We start from the raw sequence: 23996 nt of genomic DNA, 5'->3' as shown, positions 1-23996 counted from the left end.
CTTTCTTCCATCCACAGCACAAATCATAAAGTTGATATCATGCTTTGAAAGCTGTGCAAAATGTGATCGAACGTCGTGAAAAAAATCAATTATTTTTCCATTCGGGTAAAAGATACAACCCAAACCCTATTAGCTACCATATTTCAAAAGAAAACCACCGATTTATCATCGTACCGCTCTCGCATATACGGATCGAATTGGTAATATGCTGGCCTACATATTCATCCAGTAAATATCACTGTTTGCTTACCTTGATAACTCTACTAATGAAAGTGCTTCGCATAATATTTTGGTAGATGGATCATACACAAATTCTAGATGTTTTATATTGGAAAGTGATTCTACGTATAGAGGTGATACAGCTGGAAAAAGTGAAAATCTTACACTCTCAGGAAACGTAGATACGCTGACAATACGAGAGCCTCAAGTAACACAAAGACCGGAGTAAAAACATCATATGAAACTGAATCATTTGTTTAGTGGAATTCTGATGGATCTTCCATTTTTATATGAAAACAGGAACCAAAAGGACAGGTAGCAAGATATTGCTACCTGAATATGTTATCATGTAATGACTAAAATAATAAAATCCCTTTGGTATCATATAGAAGAAGGGCAAGCATAATTGGGCCGTAAAATTGTCCTACTATATGAACCACGCTCTTGTTTGAAAGCTAACCCCATTATTATGGTAGTGGTAAATGGTTCAAGTTCGGGCTCCTAATTTAAGGGATCACCATGGGTCACACAAACTCAAAAAGTTAACCCCATTATTATGGTAGTGGTAATACAGCAATAAACCATAGGCCAGTCACAGACTTGATTTGAGTGTCTAAGAAGACCACACAGTTCATGATTAAAAGAAAATAAAACATATTTTATTTTAAAAGAGAGTGGAACAGGAAAGATCAAAATGAAAAAAATAAAAGCAAAATATATTCAAGAGTTGTCATATTTTTTTTCTCCATTCTATTTGTCCCCCTTTTTTCTATAAGGTACAAGAGTATGCGACCAACAAGTGAAGCATTAATTAGGCTAGTCGACTGGGTTTTGTCTACGGAATAGAAGTAGATTGGATGTGGCTTTATTTTATTCAGTCTAATTAGAAACGGATTAGGCATTCTCTCTCTAAAAAACAAAAATATGGAAACAAAAATTAAGCTCGAAGTGACCCATTGCTTGGGGAGAATTGCTCATCTTAGATTCTATCTTAGAGTGCCCCTTCTACCGTTTAGAATCTAAAGGGCTTGACAAATTAACTATTGCCTTCTCATTGGATGTGAGTCTCTTCAACTTTCTTTTGCTTTCTATTGTTTGTTGGAAAGAATGGCATGAAAGGAGGCAAGTAGTGTGCATTGTAAGATAGAAGGATAACAATTTTGCACCCATAAGATCTCACTTGTTAAGAGGGCTGAGGCAATTTTTGCTTGCCATTTGCTTGGAACAATGTCCAAGCATCCCCACAAGTCATGTGGAGCGACGGTATTGATGGAACAGAATCATGAAGAGTTCTTCCTATCAAAAGGCATCTGTTGCAAGTTAGCCATGGCCATTGCCTCCTGTTCTAATCCTTGGATCTGACCTGTGATATGGATGCAAATCCGGTGTTTTGGCTAACACAGAGGTCTTTAGCAATAACTCCAGCATTTCGTTTTACAGATTGCAGGATCGCAAAAATTATGGTCACAGCAATTCAAATTGTTCTTATTTACAGATGGAGCATTTGCTAAGAATTGAAGCTGCTGCAACTTCATACTCTATAAGCATAAAATTTGCTAATCAATGTTTTACTGCTTCCTTCGGTCCCTGCAAACTCGAGCAACGGTCATTTTGGCCATAGATCAAGTTGCAGCATTGAAGCTGTATAATGAAGTTGAAGTTACATATCGCCATTCACTTACAGCAGCACACAATGAAAGGGCAGTTGCTCTAGTTGAACTTGCAAATGTTCAAATTACATGAAACAAGAGAAAAATGTTCAAAATGGAGAGTAAGACAAATGACAGGTACAAGAACTCTATTCTAACAGTAGGGTATTGCCTTGGTAAAGAGGTCTAAGTCTAACTAAGGATATCAGCCATTTTCTTCTTTCAGTAACAAGACATATTTGATATAACTGATATCAACATAAGTACATGTCAACTCTAATCTAGAACAGAAGAAGACTTCTTTATGCCAGATAATTGAACCTTTTGGATCATGCTCATTATGTTGAGGAGAATGTGACGTGCACCACAGCTTGAAATGGATGCAGTTAGCACAACTTGCATCAGGAGCAAATCAGGACCTGAATGGATGCAAAGGCATATAGAGATTTTCTCGTCATTACTGAGGAAACACAAATGCTGTCCCACATTCATCGAGACTTGAGAAAGGCCTCAGATAAGCAAGCAGGGAAGAGAACATGAACCTGAATAAGAGTCAAAACAGCAGCTTGTGTAGCTCAGGAAGGCAGTGTAGCTGTTCCGAGGGTGGCCTTCTTATGGCCAACAACTTTTTTCTCAGTATTCAATGGAGGCAACCTTTGTAGAACCCATTGAGGTGTATAAGAACCAAGCCACAAACCTTTGCCAGTATCCTTGTGTTTAAAATCAGGATAGTTCGGTTTCAACTGTACATAAAACAGAGAAAATAAAGATGGTTAATATTTAATTTTGCACAGAGATGATGTATCAGGTATGATGTAGAGATATTCGTGGAGCCATGGGGGTTCACCTTACTTGATCGGTTGTCCCACCATTTGCTTGGACTATCCACAAGACTTCTCCATAAATCCTCTGATCAGGGGAAATTGCAAAGTGTTAACAGTGTAAAGCAGCAGTAAATGGTTTCCCAATTCAAACATTAGGGCGAATAAAGCAAGAGTTTTACCAAATAACCAACAGTAAAACATAATATTGTATCTCTTTGACAAGGAATACTAATAAAACCATATAATTCCACATACTGTACTTTACTAAAACTATTATCTATTGAGATTGGTTATAGATACCATAGCATGATCTATTCCAGGCATACTTGAAACTTTCAAGAAAGAAAATGGGCAAAAGTAGACTATTTAAATTCTGGAAAAGGTCAGAATGCTTATAAAATCTGTACGCTATATTGAAATGGCAAGATAACCCAAGCACAAACCAAAAGGAGAATCCTGTCCCACCCACCGTCATTCTTATTTTTGGATACTGCAGAAGATTTTTTTCCTTTGTTAAATTTATGAATTTCCCCACCAACAATTCCTGCAAATTCAACAGCATTTGCCAAAATTTAATAACAATCAGATATGTAAAGATGCAACTCAATAGGTAAAACCGCAAAAGATTACAGAGGTACCATTTTCAGTATTTTGGGCTTGTGCTACATTTTCTTTTGTCTCTTGATTTTCCGTATTATTGCTTCCAATGAACACTAAGCCACCCAATTTCGGTAATACCCAATCTGGTGCACGATCAAGCCATAATCCTATCCAAGTATCCTTGTGCGTAAAATCTGGGTACTTGGAAATTTTCTGTACAGCATGAAAGATTTTACAGATATGGATAATGACACATCCCATCCCAAAAAATGCAAAAGGAGAAGAAAACAAGAGAAATGATTACCAATCCATTCGCTTTATCCATCCGATTATCCCGCCACTGTTGTGGATTGACAACAAGATCGCTCCATAATTTCATAGAACTCTCTGGCTTCTTTAAACTCTCTGGCTTCCTTAAACTCTCTGGCTTCTTTAAATTGCCTAAGATAAACATAATGCAGCATTATGACTTGATTGAATAAGAATATACTTGGTTTTATTATCCTATGACAGATATTTCTTGCTTCCCTACTAGAAAAGTTAAATTTAAGAACAACATACTTACCACTATTTCTGAATGACAGACCATCCAATTTTGATAGAACCCACTCTGGAGTAGAGTCATTTATCCAAAGTAGTTGGCCACTCTCCTGGTGTCTAAATGCTGCAGACTTCGGATGGCTCTAGACATATACTTACAGGGCCAATTATGATTGAAAAACAAAAAAACAACAACATCATGAGCAAATAGACATTAAAAGAAACAAAAAATAGGAACTAACCTGATTTGATCTGTTATCCCACCATTCACGAGGGTTTGCAAGAAGGTCATTCCACAAGTGCAGGCCAGATGAATTTTCCTCCAGCTCAGCTATAATGAGCAACAGTAACTTGGTGAGCATGTGAGATCACTCACTAATCAGATTTGAATAGTCAGTCAAGAGTCATGAGCTAAAAGCAATAGTCATTTGAATAAATGATTTATTTTTAGGTATATTCAACTAACGTCATTAATAATTTTCATGGAGATGATTAAAACAATCATAAAAATAGAACAGTGATTACAACAACAAATGAAGATATACAAAAATAACAAAAAAATGTTACTATACCTTCACAGAAAAGAGATGATGGCAGCAAACATGTAGACCGAGGCATAAAGATGGGAGAACTAAAAAGTGTTAACTATAGTGAACAAAACTCAAGATTAAAACTCTACATCATTACTGTAGTACAAGATGGCTTACCATAGAACCCATAAAATTTTAGAGCTGCCATCACCAAAAAGAAGGCATATTTAAATATGAAGGAATCTTGACTGCACTAGGTTTTTGGAGAAGCATATGATTCAAAAGTCATGATTCTGATGAAACAGAACCTCATTTCTTATTCAGAAAAAAAATCATGAGAAAAGAGACATAATGTGATGAATACAGTAAAGCCATTATGATCTTGAGTCCAACCTTATGAAACAAAAACCTTTATTTGGTAAATAAGTGAAGAGAACTCTGCTATCTGTGATTTCATTTTATTCGACACACAAAAGAAAGGATACCTGCTAATCATGCAATGACTCACCAATGATCTAACTTTTTCTGCTCCAAATGTAACATATATACCGAGAAAGCGGAACTGTAGTTTCTGAAAGATAATATGATTAACTAGAACACTTTCCTTTAGACTCAGTAGGCTACAATGCTCACATCATCTCCAATAGAGATACATCTATGTTTATTCTGGGGTGTCGATGGAAAGGCATGAGTATATCTCTTGTTTAAATTTGAATAACAATATTATTTTTAATAAGAAACCATGTCTATTATGGACAGGGATAGATCAAACAAAGTCCCGCTTCCCTGTTATCCTAGCAATAGACATGTGATGTTCGGATTAATGATCCAAGGGAGAACTGTAGTGATTTATACCATAAAAGATAATGCCTTTATTTAGGCATATGCTATCTCTCATGAGGCAAGTACATTTACATTCAAGAAATGAGAAAGATTCAATAGCTTGATGGAGAAACATGACCTAAGTGAGACGGGAACTGCATGATAGCGAAAAAAAGATTGTTGGACACTTTTCATCACAGTGGCAGGAAACTTCCACCTAGGGCGACACACCCACATCAGAATCTCTCTGAAAATTATTCCCTGATCCTGCTTCCTAAGCATTTCCTTAATGAGACCCACTTCTCCTCTCCTGCAGTTGCACTTGGCTCTAGTAACTAAAGTTTTAATTGCTACTAGAGAAGGGGTTTGGAGCGGAAAGAAGTGAAGAGAGAGAAAGAGTGCAAAATTGAGGTTGGCCTCTTTTTTAGGATTCTTTGCTAGCCAGGCTACACACACATTAGAAGTTCAAAAGTCCATTGTGCAGGAAGGCACACTATTCATTTCAAAATATAGACCACTAACATTAACAATATTGCTCACTTTGATAATTGTCTCAAACCTACAGTAAAATCACGAACATCAACGAGTCTAACAGTAAGCACTAGCAAAGAAAAGAAAGTTTGCTCCTTCATGATCATCTACTTCCAAAAAAAAAGAAAAAGGATAACCATGCAGTAAGTTTCCAAAAAAAAAGATGTTTACCAATGTCAAACATTCCAGTGAGTGTCCATTGCTGAGGTCAAAAGTTAAAAAACAAACAGAAAAATGACTAAGCATTTTCATGGCTTTTAAAATAAAATGCATAACTCCATGCACAAGAAATTTATACGCAGCATATCATTAACCCCTCAATTAAGCAATCATGGTCTTGACAAGCTAGAGAAACAGATTCCAAAGAAACAACAGAAAAAATGCATATGTCTGAACCTGCACTAGACGTTATATTTACTAGAACATTGTTGAATGGGAATACATAAAATTTGAATCAGAAAGATCTATGGACATATCACAGAAAGAGAACTCTGTGAGCAAAAGAAAATATAATTAGCAGACATGTTCAGTCAAAACCATATGGACTTTATTAATTGATGGATGAGAGATGCAATCAGCATGGTTCTTCACACAACTCAAGTAAAAATCCTTTTGACCCATTGATAGTTCCTTAGCACCAGTCATCATTACTGATCACCAGAGAAACACCACTATAGATGAACTTTTTGTTTAATACAAGACCTATTGACCCCCTGCCTTATAAAGGGAAGCTAAAAAGGAGAGAAAAACTAGGAAAAATGTGATGATAGGAAGCTGAAAACATTTTAATAATTATACATGCATGCATATATGCATATTTACGTACATACATTATACATATACATATACATCTCAAGAGAAAATAGAAAATCACAACAATGAAAAAGGCAAGATTTTTACAAAAGACGGTTCCGGAATACTAATTTCTTAGTAAGGTGTAGATAGGTGCAAGGATCCATTAAATTACAATATATGAAGTGTTTTCCTCTGAACTTGTTATGTTATGCTAAAGGACAAAATTTGTATGAAAAGCAAAGGAAGATTGCAAATGAGATTAAATCACAAAGTATGCCAACTCATGCATCACCAACCCAATGTTATTAAATAATGGATTCAAATTAAAACTTCATATAACCAACAAAAGCAAATACAAGGTTTAAGTTATAAAACCAGAATTAACCTGAACTATCTGAAGCCACCTCATGTTTTTCAGACACTTTCTGGCCTTCCTTTTCTGGACATTCTTTTTGCACAAAACTTACGCTATGAGCTAAGACCTACAATAATCATAACTTAGGTGTCAATTCTAGAATCAATACTATGAAATTAACATCAATAAATCAAGACAGCAAAAAAAAGGAGAAAACAAGTAATAGCAGCAACAAAAGCAAAATGTGTTCACAACACCAGCCCCAAATATGTTGGCAAGACCCGTAGGTCATGTTAACAGTTATTTAGTGTAATTAATAAGAAAAGGGTATATCTAAAAAGTCTAAATATTAATTAAGGACACCGTTTAGTTGATTTGTGTTGTGCATATAAAATATATTTTCAGATCTAATTTCAGAATAGAAAATATTGACAATTGAGGAGTGAATTTATGAAAATGGTTTCACTTGAAAACAATTACCCATTGCTGTGCCTGTGCATAATAGATCTGATGGTTTCCAATTATCTCTTTATATTACTTTGTCATTTAGCTGGTTTGCTTACATATTTTTCCGAGTAACTACTGTTTATGTAAAAATTTATGAATTGGTGTTTTGTCAATAAATATAATCCATACATTCTATAAAAACACATGGAGAGAAAATATAGCTAAAGAAAAATGTATTATCAGCATCTTAATCTTCTGACATTGCTTGAACAGGTTTTTTGAATATCTCAGAAAATACATTAAAGGTATTCTTGTGTTGTGATGTAATAATTGATATTGCACAATTTTCAAGCAAAAAAAGTCCAAAACATAACCAGCTATGTATTTGATCTATTCTTAGAAGGAATGGATAACTTGTGTTTCATATGCTACTTAGCAAACATCAGATGTAAGTCACCACCCAAGATCAACAGTTGCAATTGAAGGACTAGCAACAACAATGCACTCATCCTTCTCCGACAACAATTGAAGAAATACTTCACCAAATAAACAGCATCAATAACTCAAAGTGCTTGCATATGTGAATAGACTAGTCTTTGATTTACTAATGCACACACGCTTGAAATGGTCCAAAGAAGAATCCAAACAACAAAAATAATGCAAAATAATGTAAGGGGCATAATGCTACACTAACATTACGAGGGCAAATATCGGCCACAGAACGTATCTGGGAATCAAATTTTGGGCACTAAAACATGTCATATTATCTTATTTGGGCTAGAGTGTCCTCCTATTTGTGATTTGAGGCTGCAGCTTTTATTAGTTTGGTGATAAATTCAAAGTAATTGAAGATTGCTTTTGAACCAAGTCAAGTAGAACTAGATGAATTTGTATCCAGAGATTTAATAGAGTTTCTGACTTTTCCTCCTTGCCTGATTTATCTTAAGCATGAAATGGCTGTAAAAGTTTGACATTTATCACTTAGTTGAATAAACCTTAGAGTTTTGAGTGGATTACTCCTCACCTTTTTTTAAAGTTGAAGAGTCCCACATCCTCTCTCTTTCTCTCTCTTCTCATCTACTTTAAATATTTTCTTTTATGTAATGTTCAATCAAACTTAAGACCAACTGTCATATAGCTTAGCATTGGATGAGTTCAAAACTCCAGGAACTATGAAAGTCTGGGTTCAATTTTAGTCATAAATTTCAGTGCCATAACTTGAGGTGCAGCATCCATTTCACCTATAATTTAAATGATTTAGGGCATATGGAACACATATTTTACATGTATTAGATGCACCAAATGGATTCATGTTCACGAAGTTATCATGGCCTCAAAGTGCCCTAATGGGAAGTAGAGATGTAAGAGCCCTTTTCCAATAACTTTCAGTCATTAGTTTAAAGTCTTAACTAAATCAATGGTTAGATCAAGTCTAGGCTTCCTATGGTTTATTTTCTATATATGTAGGGGTGGTTTCATCCCCAAAAGGTCGAAGATAAATTAATGAAAGTTTTATTTTATTCCTCAGATTTTAATTATCTTTATATTCCTTCTTTTTTGAGGCTCAAGGCTTCGTGTATAAGCTGCTAGAGCATTCACCCTGGACCTATGAATATCCAGCAAAAATTTTCTACATAAAATAGGAAGTAGGATTCAGGTTACTAGAAGAAGCTCTAAATTTCAGATCTCTACTTCTTGAAGAATCAATCACACTGCTTTTCTGTACACGAAGTATCTAGGCATGCTCGACCAAACAAGACCATCAAGCTTTGGAGCAAGTTCCTTCAAGTTCAGCGAGTTCAATCCATCAATAACATTATATTTCAAAGCTAGCTTGTTCCTTCCACTGACGGGAAGCATTTTTCCTCCTAGGAATATGATTCCTGAAAAGCAGATTTCTAGGAAGATGATGCCTGGAAAAGTACTTTTGGCATGTTTGGTTGGCCATGGAAAAGTGACAGATTTCCAGATTGCTTATGTTTGGTTGACCGTCCACTTTCTTGGGAAAGCTATGTATAATTCCTATTATATCCTTAATAAAAATTAAGTCTTTAATGCCTCTTTAATGCTGAAGGATCTTTTTGGAAAAAATAAAAATGGAGTGATTCCTGGTTCATGGAAAAGTAACTTTCCCATGTTTCTCATGGGAAAGACTTTCACATGAAATGTGGGAATCATTTTTCCATGGGAATACAACTTTTCCAACTCTCTCCTTTGCAAACTCCAACCAAACAAAAGGCATCTCATTACTTTCCCGTTGACCACACTTTCCCCCCTTCTTTTCCCGTGAACCAAACGAGAGTGTCATTATTATTCAGACTATCAAGCTAGAAATTGCTGGCCCAAAGTCAAGATGAGAGGCTTATATCAATTAATTAGTTATTTAGGCAGTCACATAGAAAAAATGGCATGGAAAAGCAAGCCAAGGAGACCTTGTTCATATATTAATAAAAAAATTCAAAAAGCTTTTTGCTTCAACAAATAGCAAGGCCTCTCATTATATTCTATAGCCAAATATTTTCCCACAACCAAGTGGTGGCACCATCTAATTATCAATATTACAAGGTTAAAAGTCTCAGTGAAAAATATGCTATGCCAAAGTTTGTTTATGTTGGAAATTGGGTAATGGTGAAAAGATAAGCCAAGCACTTCTGTAAGGGAAAAAAAATATACCTGTATTTTGGTTTGAGCATCTTTAATTGTGAATGGTGGTACATCTCCACTTAACTTTCCAATTACATAGATAAGGTCATTTTCCTTCAAATGACATGCAGCACATTGTGCCAAATCACCTTGAAAAATAATTGGAATCCTGAACAAAACAAAAACAAGAAGTGAAACTTAATGTAGTAAATAAAAGTTATGCTAGTTCCAGAAAGTTAGAGGAAGAGATGGGGTATACAAATATCATATTAAGATGGTTTTCTTTTTTTTGTCTGAAAACTATAATCCAAAGATTAAGAAGGGAAATCAAAATGGATGTTCTCTTTTCACTGATATTTCTTAATGATGCATGACCAATTAAGAATATCTGTTTTAGGAGAAATGATATCAGCCGTAAAAAATAGTAAAATAATCAAATACTAAAGATTAAAGCAAAGTCATTATCCATTTGAGCAAAACTAGGAGCAAGAAAAGGAAATAAAAGACTTAGGAAAAAGAACAAATCAGTTAAAGCATTGTCTTCCTTCATGAACAAAGAAAATTACAATAATCTAAGTTCCAATGCTCCCATAATGACCAAGCAATTAAATATCAAAAGAATTAATTCTTCAAAGATTCAAATAAGTGCATGGTTAGAAAATTTTGATGCAGTATATCCGTGTGAAACAAAGTTAGTATATATACTGTGAAGTAATAGCTCAATGAGAAACAAGCAAAGAATACCAATTTTCTAATTCTCAATCAACTTTTGAAATTAAATACAGCATGATATTCCTAGAGAAGTTGCTATAACAGATCGTACAGCTGTGCATTAGAAATCAAGCAAAGAACAGGATCTCCTGAGTGCCATTTGCATTTTGAAACAGTACATAACATACTCACTCCCTGATAAAACGGGATAAAAAGGTACAAAAGTCCAACAATCAAACCAGATTATAAGAAAATGAATAGATTTGGACCACAAAATGTAGAACTGCCAGCCTATTAGATAGAGTCAAAATATGGCCAAATTCACAAGGATACTTACATAAATAATCCGACAACACTTTACATGCATATAGACATACATGGATTTTCTACAGATAAAAACATTAAACTATCAAATATAACACAAGTAGAACTAGAATCTGGAGAGGACGGGGTCAAAAGTTCAAAGAAAAACGATAGTCAGAATCTTGAAAATCAAGAATAGCATTATTTATATACAAATTCATGCTATGAAATAGATTCACCACTATAAAGTTCCTTGAAGTTGGAAGTGATACTTGATGAAAATTGAAGATGTTGTGGAAAAGTATAAGTGAAATAAATATATTCAAGAAATAACCTATTCAAGAAGATATTTGCTGATCTATTTTAGATCTAATAATCAAACCTAACTCGAATCAATTTCAACAGAATGGCCATGAAAAAACAATAAATCCAAATGGGAAAGTGATTAGCTTATCAAGTTTGAATTTCGACATTCATGGAACCAACCATTTCCAGCCAACTCATGGCCCTACTTTTAACTACTGAAGTTCTGCGCAACGAGTAGACATAATCAATGAAGCTAAGACTGTAATAGGAATCAAAGTAAAAGAACGTCAGGTAATTATGGCAACATCTCCACCATGAAGCTCAGAAAAATTAGAAACATCGGATATATCTCAAGTAGACAAAAAAAATCATGTACTAGCAGACAGCCATGAAACATCGCAACCAATCAGCCATTTTTTCCAGTAGAATTCAAGACGTAACCAACAACAGGAACATCTCAACAACAAATTAAGCATACCAGAGCTGTGGCAAACCCTTAGTATTTTCCTGAACGAGGACCGACACAGCGGCGTACAAGCCGTTGGGCAATGTCTGGAGCTGGACAGGCACGCCGATAGTCCCGACGAGGTGCACCGAATTGGCAACCTTGGGCTGATAGGGGACCTCGGTTGGCCTGGGCAGATCCTTGTGACCAGAGGGATTCCAGTCGGAATTCGAAAACCCTAGAGGGTCCTTTTCCGGCTTAGGTTTCGGCTTCCCCTTATAGTTGCGCTTGGCCGGTGCGGCGGCGGCGACGTCGGTGGAGAAGAGAGCGGAGGATTGAAAGGCGGCAACTGCGATGGGGCGAATCGATAGCTTTCTGGATTGGAAGGAGGAAGAGGAGAACAGGGAGGCGAAGGCTCGGGAGAGATTCATGGAGGCGGAGAAGAGATCGAGGCCGAGAAGGAGAAGAGGAGAGAGCTAAAGCCCCAGAGATTTTCGGAGTTGGGAAGTTGAGTGTATATAAAAACCCTAGTTCTTGGCGATTGATGGGGAGGGTTCGGTTGGCTTCGGCCGGAATGGGAACGGGAAAGGGCGTCTGGATGCAGCGGCGGACAACAGCCTGGGTTTTATTAACAAAAATTATTTTTATATGTGTTTCTGGTGTAATAAATGGTGGTATAACAAACGTTTTAAATAAACCGCTATTTTTTATAAAAAATGGTCCGCTATAAAAATCATTATCGGCCGTTACAAAAATTATAATAATCATTATTTATCTGAAAATTATAATTTTAAATTTTAAATATTAAAATAATTGTTAAAATAATGGTTATCATAGGAATATAATAATAATGTTATTTTCTATTCATTTTTATAATATATTTTTTGACTATACAAGCATTTTTTGATTTTTTTAAAAATTAAAATTAAAATATATTATTTTTATCTTAAAAAAGTAAATAAAAAAATAGTTGTATTTACATTATAACTCAATAAGATAGAGAGACATGATTTGGGCTCAGACAATAGAGCTCTCCGACCAAACCCACTAAAATATGATTGGAGAAGTCTATTTTCAGCATAAAGCATTTGGAACTCGAACTCAGTCCCGATGAGATGAGGGTAGATAAATATGATGTTAAGAGAATGAAAGAACCTAGTAAAATGAGCGTGAGAGTCTTTAGAGTATCTTGATGAGGGCCAAATACAATTCATGATCTTCAGCTCTCAATATTCAAATTGGGCGACAGTTCTTTCATCTAGAGGGAGATCTGTGTCCGTGCCCTGGTAGTGCTCCCCTCGATTAGATGATCTATTGGTGACAGTCAGTATATTGATGTGATTGATAACAAAGCAGCTACTTGGGTTGTTGCCTACCATGATCAATCTGAAGAGCTTGGTAGATATAGCACCTCTACATGCTCTGAAATCACTCAGCCTATTGCTCTAGTTTCAAAGATGTAGGCAACAACCCAAGCGGTTGCATCTGAGGATTGTGATAGATAGAACACTTCTACATGCTTCTGAAATCACTTAGCCTACTGCTCTAGTTTCATCCGAGATGGCGAGGGATATATAGAACTCTCATTTTGCTTTTACAGCGAACCAAGTTGTTTTCGCCTCATGGGAGCCCCCCATCTCCAAGCCTTTTTAAGGTGAATTCCGATGGCAGCATAACTGTAGCGGCGATAGAGGAGGTGTGGGCTTTGTGATCGTGGGTCATAACTTTAGACTAGTCACGGCTGAGGAGGTGTGGGCTTTGTGATCAGGAGGCTTTGTAATCAGGGTCGACATATTTTTGACATGACTACTCTTAGAGCAGAGCTGAGAACTACTTGGGAAGGCCTCACATATGCAAGGCTTGTCTTGGGTGTGGACAACATCCAGTTTGAAGGGGATTCCGCCATAGTGATTGAGTAGTTCTAGGATTTACATAAGATTGGTGATGGACAAGCTTTATTGCGGGACATCTATAGGCTAGCGAGAGGTTGTGGCACTTTCAGAGCTACTTATGTCTATCTGACGGTAAATAAGGCTGCCGACTGGATTACCTTCTTTGTTGCTTAGCATTCGAGCGGGGCCTTCTAGAAGAACCATGGGGTTGTTCCTATCGATGAGGACTAAGAGCTCGGTAGAAGCCATGGGGTCACTCTCCTCTTCAGTCCACTTTCTCTTGGTAAGCCTCCCGGCCTCTCCCCTCCCCCGCGTGCCAACTCTCTCTCTCTCTCTCTCTCTCTCTCTCTCTCTCTCTCAATATATATATATATATATATATATATATATATATATATATATATATATATATATATATATATGCATGCGTGTGCGTTTGCGTGTGTGTGAAGGCTCAAAAAAGAAAAAGCTCCAACTTTTGATACTAAAGTATCCGATAAAATATTTGAAATTTTGGTACTCTAGAGTTAATAACCATGGGCATCAGGAAATGAGTTACATAAATGACTTAATGCACCCCCATCTTCAAAATTAAATAAATTAACTTAAATAGTGATACAAAAATAGTAGCACTTAACCAAAATTTTTGGTCGATTATGTGCATCTTCCATCATTGATCTTGTACATAAAAAATGAATATTCATTATGTACGATATATTTTTTATTATGTCGGTTGATTGAGGAAAATCTTCGTTATAGCTTAATGTTGAGGACAAGGTTGTTTTAAAGGGTGGAAGAATAAGCGAGTAATAATTTTATAAACAATCCTAGCCTAAATCAGCACATATTTATTTTCTATTGTTTTATTTTATTTTATTTCTTAATATATGTAAGAATAGCACATCAGTTCTTTCCTGGTTACACATGCTATGTTAGTCTTACACTGTGAATATATAAGCCCATTGGATCCAAGATTTCAGTTATTTTTGTTCAATAAAATTTGCTAACAGTCATTGAAGATGTTGATTCAACAATTCTTCTTCCACTCTTTTTCTATTATTTTATATTTTTTATAAAAATATTATTGATAGGAATTAAGTCTCTATCACATAGCTTGGATAGTTGAGTTTCTACCTGTTATGCTTATCCAGAAAGCTATTAAAAACGTCAAGCTACTAGTAATAGCTCACAAGTTTCTTGCACTTGAAACGACTTAATTATAATCGAGCTCGACTAGAGCTTGAATAGCTCGAACAATTTTTTGAGTCAAGCTCAAATAACAAAATTTTTGGCTCTTGTGAGTCTAATCAAGTAGATATACATATATTTAATAATAATATATTTTATTTATAATATATTTTATTAATTTAATATTTTAATATATAATGTTATGCTTATTTTTATTTTAATTATAAATTTTAATTATGGTCGAAACTTGAATTTAACTATGCATATAGTTTGGTTGATATTCGAGTCAAATCGAATCAACCTTAAGTATTATTATTTTTAATTGAATCTAATTCCAACTTATATATTAAAGCTTGATTGGGTCAAATTTTGAGCCTAAATATTTTGAATTTAGTTGAGCTCTATCTTCTAGCTGTTCTACCTGGCTAGGCTCAATTGCACCCCTGGGAGGGCCTTTATATGTTCAAAATCGATCAAGGGCGGTATCCTCAACTGATTCACCGACATCAGCTCAAAATTTAAGCTGGAACACCGGACCTACCCGAATGAACTGTCGGTGATAAATCTCCGCTTCTTCCCGTTGCTCCGTCAGAACCCAGAACCTTCTCAAAATCCAGGGAACCCTTCGCGAGGGAGACCTCCATGGAAGAAGCTCGCCGGAACCCTAGAATCCCCGAGGACACCGTCTTTTACGCTATTTACCCGGACCTTCCGCCGGATTCCCCGCCGGCCGAGGCCGCCGCCGCCCTCCGCTCCCTCCACCTTCACCTCATTCAATCCGTCCTCGCCCCCCACCTCCGCGACTACATCTGGCAGCACGAGCCCTTCCACCTCTCCATTCCCTCCTCCTCCTCGGCCGCCTCCGCCACCGCCGCCAGCAACTGCCCCTTCTGCGGCTCTCCTTCGCTCCCCCACCTCCACGGCAAGACCCGCTTCGGCGACAACCTCGATGACGAGTGGTTCATTGTCTTCCTCCTTTTCGAGGCCTCCCGCGCCGTCCCATCCCTCTCCGCGCGCGTTTGGGACTCCGATGGCGAATTCCTCCTCATCGAGGCCGCCTTCTCTCTCCCCCGCTGGCTCGACCCCGACACCAGCACGAACCGCGTCTTCATCCGCCGCGGCGACGTCCACATCGTCCCCCGAGATCGCTTCCCCTCGGGCCCGCCCCTCGCCGCCGCCCTCGACGCGGTCCGGAACGAGGACGTCGACACCAGGGCTTCAGATGCGGTCCAGGCTGCTATCAGTCGGAGGATCTCCAGCTATCCGGAGAGAGCTCGGGCTAACACACACCGGGTCAGGGTTAGGGTTCCGCTGCCGGTGGCCCAGGTCTTAAAGCACGAGCCTTGCTTGGTTTCGCTGGCGGTGGAGGGGTTCTACGACCGTGATGTGGATTCTATGAAGGACGCAGCGCGGATGGACAAGTTCTTGAGAAGCAACGGAGGAGGGATCGAGATGGTTAGGGTTTCAGTCCCGATGTCGAGGGCGATGTATGCCCAATTGGTGCAGCAGAACTTCCAGGCTCCAAGGTGCTACCCGATGCCATCGAGGGAGGAGGGGCCGGCGGCTTACATCGAGGCCGAATTGGGGATGAAGATAGCTTGTGGATTTGAGATGATGTACCAGGAGAGGCGTCGGGCTGGCAAAGAAGGAAAAGGGACCACTTGGGAGGCTTTCAAACGGAGTTTGGAGAGCAGTGGGTGTTTTGAGGGCCTTCTTCCAGGATCAAAAGAGTATCAGAGGATTATGGATAGTGCATTGGAGTATTACAAGAGCAGTTCTCTATCTTCTCGGACAAGGTATCACTGTTTTCTCTTTTTAGTTCTCTATCTTCTCGGACAAGGTATCATTGTTTCATCTTTTTATTGCTAATCTGACATATGTTTCTAGATTTGAAGTATAACTTTTGGTATTAGTTGAGTACTGACTTACTGCAATAGTTTTTTTCATGATTATTCCCAAACCCTGATAAGTTTCCATAGATATGCACTAATTTAATACTAGCTAATTAAGGTTAGCTAAATGGTCCATTTGACAGAATTTTGGTAACTCCGGTATGCTGGTACCTAGCTTGAACGTCTGCATGATTCCATCCCATGCTCGTATATTTGATTTAGAAAAAGCGTGAAGCCTCTTCTAGATGTACCTGCAGTCATGCAATTAGAGATAGATTTGCGAAGCAGGAGAGAAATTGATTGCTATGATGATGTATTTTGGTGCAGGGAGATCATGAATGCTCCAGTTCTGCGCATAGATGAAATTCTTTCAATGCCCTGTTCCGTTGATGATTTTAAGGGTATCGAGCTTCCTCTAGATGATGATGATTCTTGGCTGTATAATGGAGAAGATGAATTGAACTCAGCCATTTTGGAGAGGCAGAAGGAGATGGAAAATTACAAGGCTGAAAGGAAGCACAGAAAGGATAAGCGGCAGAAAGACACTGCCGATGGTTCTAGTTCACTCTCAGATGATTTCAATCTTGGAGACATAGTGGAAACTATGCAAGCATTTGTGCAAAAAGTTTCAAGCTTTGAAGGAGCAGAGGTTCCTCCAAACAGGTTCTTTTCCATATTCTTCGAAGACTTCATCAGTTATCTAGACCTATTTGGAGATATGTCTTGTTTATTAGTCTAATTGACTGTATTAGTTTTTTTAACTATGGGCATAATATACTCTGGATATATTCCTTTGTTTCTACTTTCACTTTCACTTTCACTATCTTGAATGTGCTGCATAAAATAAAAATGTGTCCTGGAGCACTCTGGAGCAAACTATCAGCAAATCCATCATTTTATCTTAAGTAAGTTAGCTGCCTGTTCTGTATGTGGAAGTTTTTCCATGAAATTATGATTTGATTTTGTTAGATTTCCAAATATTATGGATTAAAGATTGCATCCACCTAGGAAGAGGTACTTAGCCTTGTATATGATATTGTGACAATGCTAAATTATTTTCTATCTAGGAACTTTACAGTTTAGGAGAGTGCAATTCAAAATTCAAATTTGAGTGAAGCCTACCACTATAGGGTAAGGAGAACTGTTGATTCTTACATGCAGATATTGCAGTAGTCCTCAGACATTAGGGCAACACTGTCTGCTGCGAATTTAGTCTCACCTTGGAGCCAACCATAGTGAAGATAATCTTTTTGAGAGATGGCTTAAAGCCTAAAGAGATCATCGGTGTTCTTAAAGGCTTAATTATTTTGCGCCACCCCAATTCAAATTGTGCTGGGGCTTTGCATTTAGTTGTTACTTTTCATTGTGAAATTCCATTTAAGTTCTGAGCAGCATGTGTCAAACTTGTTTCTTTATCTCTCTCTCTTTTTTTTTTGGGGAAAGGAACTCAAAAGCAGTGGAACTGGATGCCGATCAATTCATGAAAATCATGGGATCAGTGGCAGGAGAAGCATCGCGTGAGGAAACTGCCCGTGATGCTGTTATTGAAGGAGATACCTCATCATCTGATATGGATTTTGGTACTTTCTTTATTGCTTTTTCTTGTGTTATAATTGTGTTTTGCTTTATTCTTTGTTTATAGGTTATAATTTTTAACTAATTGTTCGTCTATTGAAAGAAAGTTATATTGCAAGTGAAATATTATATCATCTTGTACTAATTCTCAATTTGAAAAGGCTTTAACATCAACCACTTTAACTGTTTTATGGTCCACTTGTAAAGCTAATAATGATTGAGATTACCTGCTGTGAATGCCCTGTCACATAATTAATCAATGGTTTTTAATATCATGGTGTTTTTTTAAATCTGCTATGATTTGAGTATTTAATGGCTAGTGTTGTTGGTCTCTAAATCCACGTCTTTTTTGGTTGAACTTTCAGAGCTTTTTTTTCCCCTGATTCAAAAAAAATGGAGTCAAAGATTTGAGGAAGAAAATGTGATTAGGATAATTAGATATGAGTGTAAGTCTGGAACATGCAGTTCTTGTATTCCATCTTTAGGACTGTGAAGAGTATTGGGAGCTAATAGTTAGGCACCAAAGAATTGTGTAGGAGATGTATGAGCTGAAATGTGCCCCCCCTCCCCCCTCTCTCCCCGCCGTGGAAAAAAAAAGTTGGCTGGTTAATATGGTTATGAGTCATGACATCAAGGGTTTGTGGATATTCTGGTAGGATGCCATTGGCTTGAAGAGAATGCTAAGTGAATTTTTAAGGTCATGATCTTTAAGGGTTGGAGGTATCAATTATAAATACATCTCTTTGGTTAATTCTGCTTACATTCTGCATATTTCACCATGTCATACTTGTTGATGAACGGCTTTCTTCCAACCATTCTCTAACGTTTCGTTTCTTACCAGAGTGAGGATGGTGTTCCTATTCTCTTATAGATGGTTTCAAAAATGATTTTGCAGATGATTCTGAAGATGAAGGTGATATTGCTGAAGATGGCAATGGGGATACATTTATGCAGTCTTATTCTGATGCTCTGAATAAAGAATTAAATGCTACTACTCTTAAAAGAAGCTTCATTCGTGCAAGTCAACAACACTCCAACAATTGCAATGAGGTGATCTTATTCTTTACGTTCTAATTTGATGATTTCTTTTGACTTTCTTATCATTCTTGTCTTCTCCATATGTTTCATTTAAGATAGTTAATATGTCTATAGAACTTAAAGCATATCCTCTTGATTTATGGTTCTGTTTTGTCATCTCTATGCAATTGTCTAAGAAAATCAGCCCATTTCTGGAAAATTTATAGAGTGGATAGATCGTAGTGCCGTAATTGAATAAAAGTTGAACAAAAGTTATGGTGTTTTTGGCCCTTGGCTTGCAGGTTTAGTAAGTCCACTAAAATTTGACCTAATCCTTGCATATGGTCATTGTCTTTTGCTCTGATTTTGACACACGCACTGATACACAACTGCTGATTTGATGTAGCAAAATGAATATTAAGTTTGAAAGATTAATCTTATCATATTTCATCAATAGATTGCAAATTTTAGTATCTGTATATGATAATAGTAATATAATACAAATATTTTATAAGGGCTTAGTTATGAATTCAAGTTCTGTAAGGGTTTTATGAGTTTTTTATCAGTAGATACTGATAAATAGAAGGAATCATAAATTATTCATTTTTTTATAATGTTCTATGTCGAACAAGACAAAGTTGGGAGTTCATAATTTTGGAGATTATAAGGGCCTTGATGTGCACACTAGCCTTATGGGTGTCTATATTGTGTATGATTAGGGGTGCAAATGGGTCGGATCGGCTCTTGAGTGACCCCGATCCGATTTGGTTTCTTGTTCGGGTCCTAATTTTGGACCCAGATCCGACCCGATTAAAGATTGGGTCGAGTCCGGTTGGGTCTATGGCTACAATTTTTGACCCAACGGGTTATTCAGATCGGGTCAGGTCCATGTATAACCCAGACCTGATCCAAAAAATTCGAGTCCAGTTTGGGTCCGGTCCGAATTTGGTTCAGGTTTGGGGCGCGCGAAAGAATGATTGATCTCATTTCGCAATATGGACTGTTGGATCTTGGTCCTCACAAATCTCCAAGCACTCTGAACTCCATTTTTTCGCTAAAAAACTCCTCCCCTGCTGCGGCTGCGACGTGGGCCTGCGGGCCCAATCGGGTAATAAGGGCTTGGGTCGGGTCGGATCGGCTCGTTGGGTAAACGATTCAAAATTGACCCGTAAGACAACGGGTTGAGTCGGGTCCGGGTCGGGTCGAGATTCAGTAAACTCAGACCCGATCCGAAAAATAGAGTGGGTCCAATTTTAGGATCCGACCTAGCCCCGGATCCTCCAATTCGGATCGGGTCGGGTCGAGTCGGATCACAGGTCAACCCAACCCATTTGCAGCCTTATGTATGATGGAGAAATTTGAGAGTTGTTCATTAAAGATGTAAGAAACAATGAGTGTGAGTACCAATACTTTTATTCATGAAGTTCATGTTTCATTGTAGTGCCCGCTACATAACTGTGTTGTGATCTTGTTTCAAGATTGTCCTTTTGATGCCTTTAAATTGATTCTCATTTATATAGTGTTTCTTTACTATGGAGGTTTCCCTATGTGTTGTGATAGGGTATCCCCTATTCATCTTCTATTATGGTTGGGTTCTCTTTTGGCTGGAAACAAAGAGCAAAAATACCTAGCAATGCATTATATATGTTTGTTAGTGTATATGAATCTTTTTATCTTTTTATTTTTTGATCACACATTTCTTTCCCTCAAGTGTACGTCATCTTGTGCAATTTGGATGGGCTTTAAACATCAAATTTGCATGATATAAACTGCCTTTAGTCCACAAGAATGTCTTATTACTTGATGAACTAAATTGTTTAATGGAAATTTGGTTTGTTTGAATTAAAATAAATTGAAATCGTTTTTCTAGAACCATCATATATTCTTTGCCAGCATTATTCATCTTCTTGGTTGTTAGTCTATTCAAGAATTTAGTATATATAGCATACTTTTCACTGTTCTTTTTCTTTGACGACAAGAACACATATGCACACAGGTGCTGTTTTGAAGTACAAAAATGCTCAACAGTCAGTAGCAGTGTCAATCTTTTCAATAATGTTTATTAATGTTAAAGTTGTTGATATTAGAAATCCGAAGTAGTTACAATAGAAGATAATTTGAAAAAAAAATAATGACGACATGGATTCTAAATATGATGCCACCAGCATAGAAGACACTACATTTACTTTAGATTTGCATTCTTGTTGACAGTGGATGAGCGGAGGTTTGTTAAAAATTTAGTGCAGTCAATTGACTAGTTATTTCTTCAAACGAAGCTAACCTTTTGTTGGCAGGGCTGAAATCAAATCGGATGCTAGTATATCCATATCCATATTTGTTTTGTTTGACGAATACAGATACAGATATGGATATTAGTCGGATGCAAAAATTCATATCTATATTTGTTTTAAACGGATACGGATATAAATTAGATATTGAAAGTATGGATATAAATACGGATATAAGTCAGATAATTAAATTTTATGACCACAGAATTAGAGATACTACTAAATAAATGGTAAATCAAGTTAATAGTATGTTAATGTGGTTATATATATTTTTTAAAAGTCCATGAGTGCTATGAAATTAAATAGAGTTACAAATAGAAACGAATATTTGGATGCGAATCAGGTAGTTGTCTATGCATATTTATATTTGCTTTTCTTTGACGAATATGGATATTGAATACAGATGTTAGTTAGATGCTCAAATTTTTATCCATATCTGGATAGATTCGGAAATGAAAATAGATCTGAACAGATATTATCTGGTCTATTTTTACCCCTACTTATTGGAATTTTTTCTGTACATCTTCTGCCGGATGGTTGGTTTAGAATGTAACATAACTCGTAAATCATAATCCACACCTTTCATGCCATCAAATCCAGCTTCCTCTTCTTTTATTTATTTATTTATTTAAATGCAATTCATCAAGTCCAGCTTAACCAGGTGGTTATGTGTGAAAATTGGATGGAAGGTTTTTATAGCAATTGTTTTTATTTCATTAAATTGTAATATTGTAATTTCAGGGACCATCAAATGCTCCTAAGGAGATGGATGAGGAATTAACCCCCGTGGATGTGGATGCAAACCTTGTGAAAAGCTTTCTTGATTCATTTTCTTCTCAACAAGGGCTTGCAGGACCGGCTTCCAACGTGCTTGGCCTCATGGGTGTAAAGGTCCCTCCTGATGCGAAGAAGATGTAGCACATTTCTTTTGCGCATGTGTGTCGTTGCAATTATGAAAAGAGTATATTCAAAGAGGAGGTAAATGTATAAGTTTGTGCTGCAAGGGACAATTTACATGCAACGGGCCTTGTTCTTGCTGAAAACTGAGTGACTACTTGATAATTCACGAAGAATCATATATGTATGTATATTCTCCATTGCCACAGTGATGGTCAGCTTTTGTGAGCCGTCATGAGTTGGAAAGCATAAAATTATAATAGTTGTAATCATGAAAGGTGAATCAAATATGAATAATATCTTTTGAAAATTCTGAATAAATTATATGGGTGTAATGAGGTGATGGATTGCTAGAGAGGTAGAAATTTATAAGTTCAGCATGAAGGCAAATAAAAATAAAGTATATATTTTTTATATATATACGCATGTGTGTGCGTGTTTTATAATATTTATTGAAGTGCAAATCTAGTATATGGTTGACCAGGTCAACAAAATCAAGATTCAGAGTTGGACAACCGAAGAGTGTGGAGATCGGCTGGAGATTTGAAATCTACCTTCTAGATGTTCAACCAAAAAGCAAAATTAGATACCTTTTTAAATTTGGGTCAGTTAGCCTTAGGCATCAAAAGTTTAAAAGTTTTAATTAGCCATCAAAATTTTATTTTTGTTGCATAGTTAATGGAGTGTGTAAAAATATCAAAATATTCTTGATTGGAAGATGTTAGAATTTGGTGTTTGTGCAATCTGAAAATGTTCCATCTTTTATATTCATCTACTTATACAGATCTTAAAGTACTTCATCCTTTGTCATTCATTTACTCATACAGATCTTAAAGTACTTCATCCTTTGTCATTCATTTACTCATATAGATCTCAAAGCACTACACATATTTCTAAGTGCTCCATCCTCAGTAATCCATCCACATGCACAGATCTCCAAGCATGTCATCCTCAATCATTCATTCACCTTCACAGATTTCAAAAGCACCATGTCATCTATCATCCATTTACTTTGCATAGATCTCAAAGTGCTACATCCTATGTTATTCATCTGCCTGCACCCCGTCTTTTATCACATGTCCACTTATGCAGATTTCAAAGCTCTCCAACCTCCATCATCTACGTGCCTACATAGATCACAAAGCACTCCATCTTCTATCATTCATCCACCTGCATAGATCTCAAAGCATCCTATCTTTTATTATCCATTCATGTGCATAGATCTCAAAGCACCATGTCCTCCATTGTCGCACTGATGGTCAACTTTTGTGAGCCGTCATGAGTTGAAATGCATAAAATTATAATAGTTGTAATCATGAAAGGTGAATCAAATATGAATAATATCTTTTGAAAATTCTGAATAAATTATATGGGTGTAATAAGGTGATGGATTGCAAGAGAGGTAGAAATTTATAAGTCCTGCATGAAGGCAAGTGAAAATAAAATTATATATATATATATATGTGTTTTATATAATTTATTGAAGTGTAAATCTGGTTGACCACGTCAACAAAATCAAGATTCAGA

At 36.8% G+C, this 23996-nt stretch overlaps 2 protein-coding genes across 5 annotated transcripts; one reads left to right on the top strand and one right to left on the bottom strand.

Annotated features, from left to right (window-relative positions):
• Window positions 1-1910: 1910 nt before the first annotated feature.
• Window positions 1911-12339, bottom strand: LOC103714661 (protein OSB2, chloroplastic-like). 4 transcript variants are annotated; one of them, XR_605255.4, is made up of 11 exons: window positions 11754-12339; window positions 9986-10124; window positions 6896-6992; window positions 4075-4163; window positions 3858-3975; window positions 3597-3733; window positions 3331-3505; window positions 3162-3236; window positions 2721-2777; window positions 2411-2611; window positions 1911-2287 (listed from the first exon to the last, which is right to left on the bottom strand). XR_605255.4 is itself a non-coding variant. In XM_026807490.2 (11 exons), exons 1-10 carry the CDS (start codon window positions 12149-12151, stop codon window positions 2444-2446), a joined length of 1440 nt encoding a protein of 479 aa, XP_026663291.1. In that variant the 5' UTR covers window positions 12152-12339; the 3' UTR covers window positions 1911-2287; window positions 2411-2443. The 4 variants fall into 4 exon arrangements, 2 of the variants coding, with proteins under 2 accessions (XP_026663291.1, XP_008800213.1); XR_605256.4 differs by having other exon boundaries at window positions 2411-2522; XM_026807490.2 differs by having other exon boundaries at window positions 2716-2777; window positions 3597-3711; window positions 3854-3975.
• A 2964-nt stretch (window positions 12340-15303) lies between these two features.
• Window positions 15304-22805, top strand: LOC103714662 (protein ecdysoneless homolog). The gene is made up of 5 exons (XM_008801992.3): window positions 15304-16596; window positions 17020-17355; window positions 18136-18272; window positions 19163-19317; window positions 22314-22805. Exons 1-5 carry the CDS (start codon window positions 15443-15445, stop codon window positions 22488-22490), a joined length of 1959 nt encoding a protein of 652 aa, XP_008800214.2. The 5' UTR covers window positions 15304-15442; the 3' UTR covers window positions 22491-22805.
• Window positions 22806-23996: the final 1191 nt, after the last annotated feature.

Source organism: Phoenix dactylifera, chromosome 13, assembly GCF_009389715.1.
Source record: "Phoenix dactylifera cultivar Barhee BC4 chromosome 13, palm_55x_up_171113_PBpolish2nd_filt_p, whole genome shotgun sequence".
Lineage (NCBI taxonomy): Eukaryota > Viridiplantae > Streptophyta > Magnoliopsida > Arecales > Arecaceae > Phoenix > Phoenix dactylifera.
The sequence above is the reverse complement of the archived record's forward strand: the minus strand, read 5'-3'. Positions and strand labels throughout refer to the sequence as shown.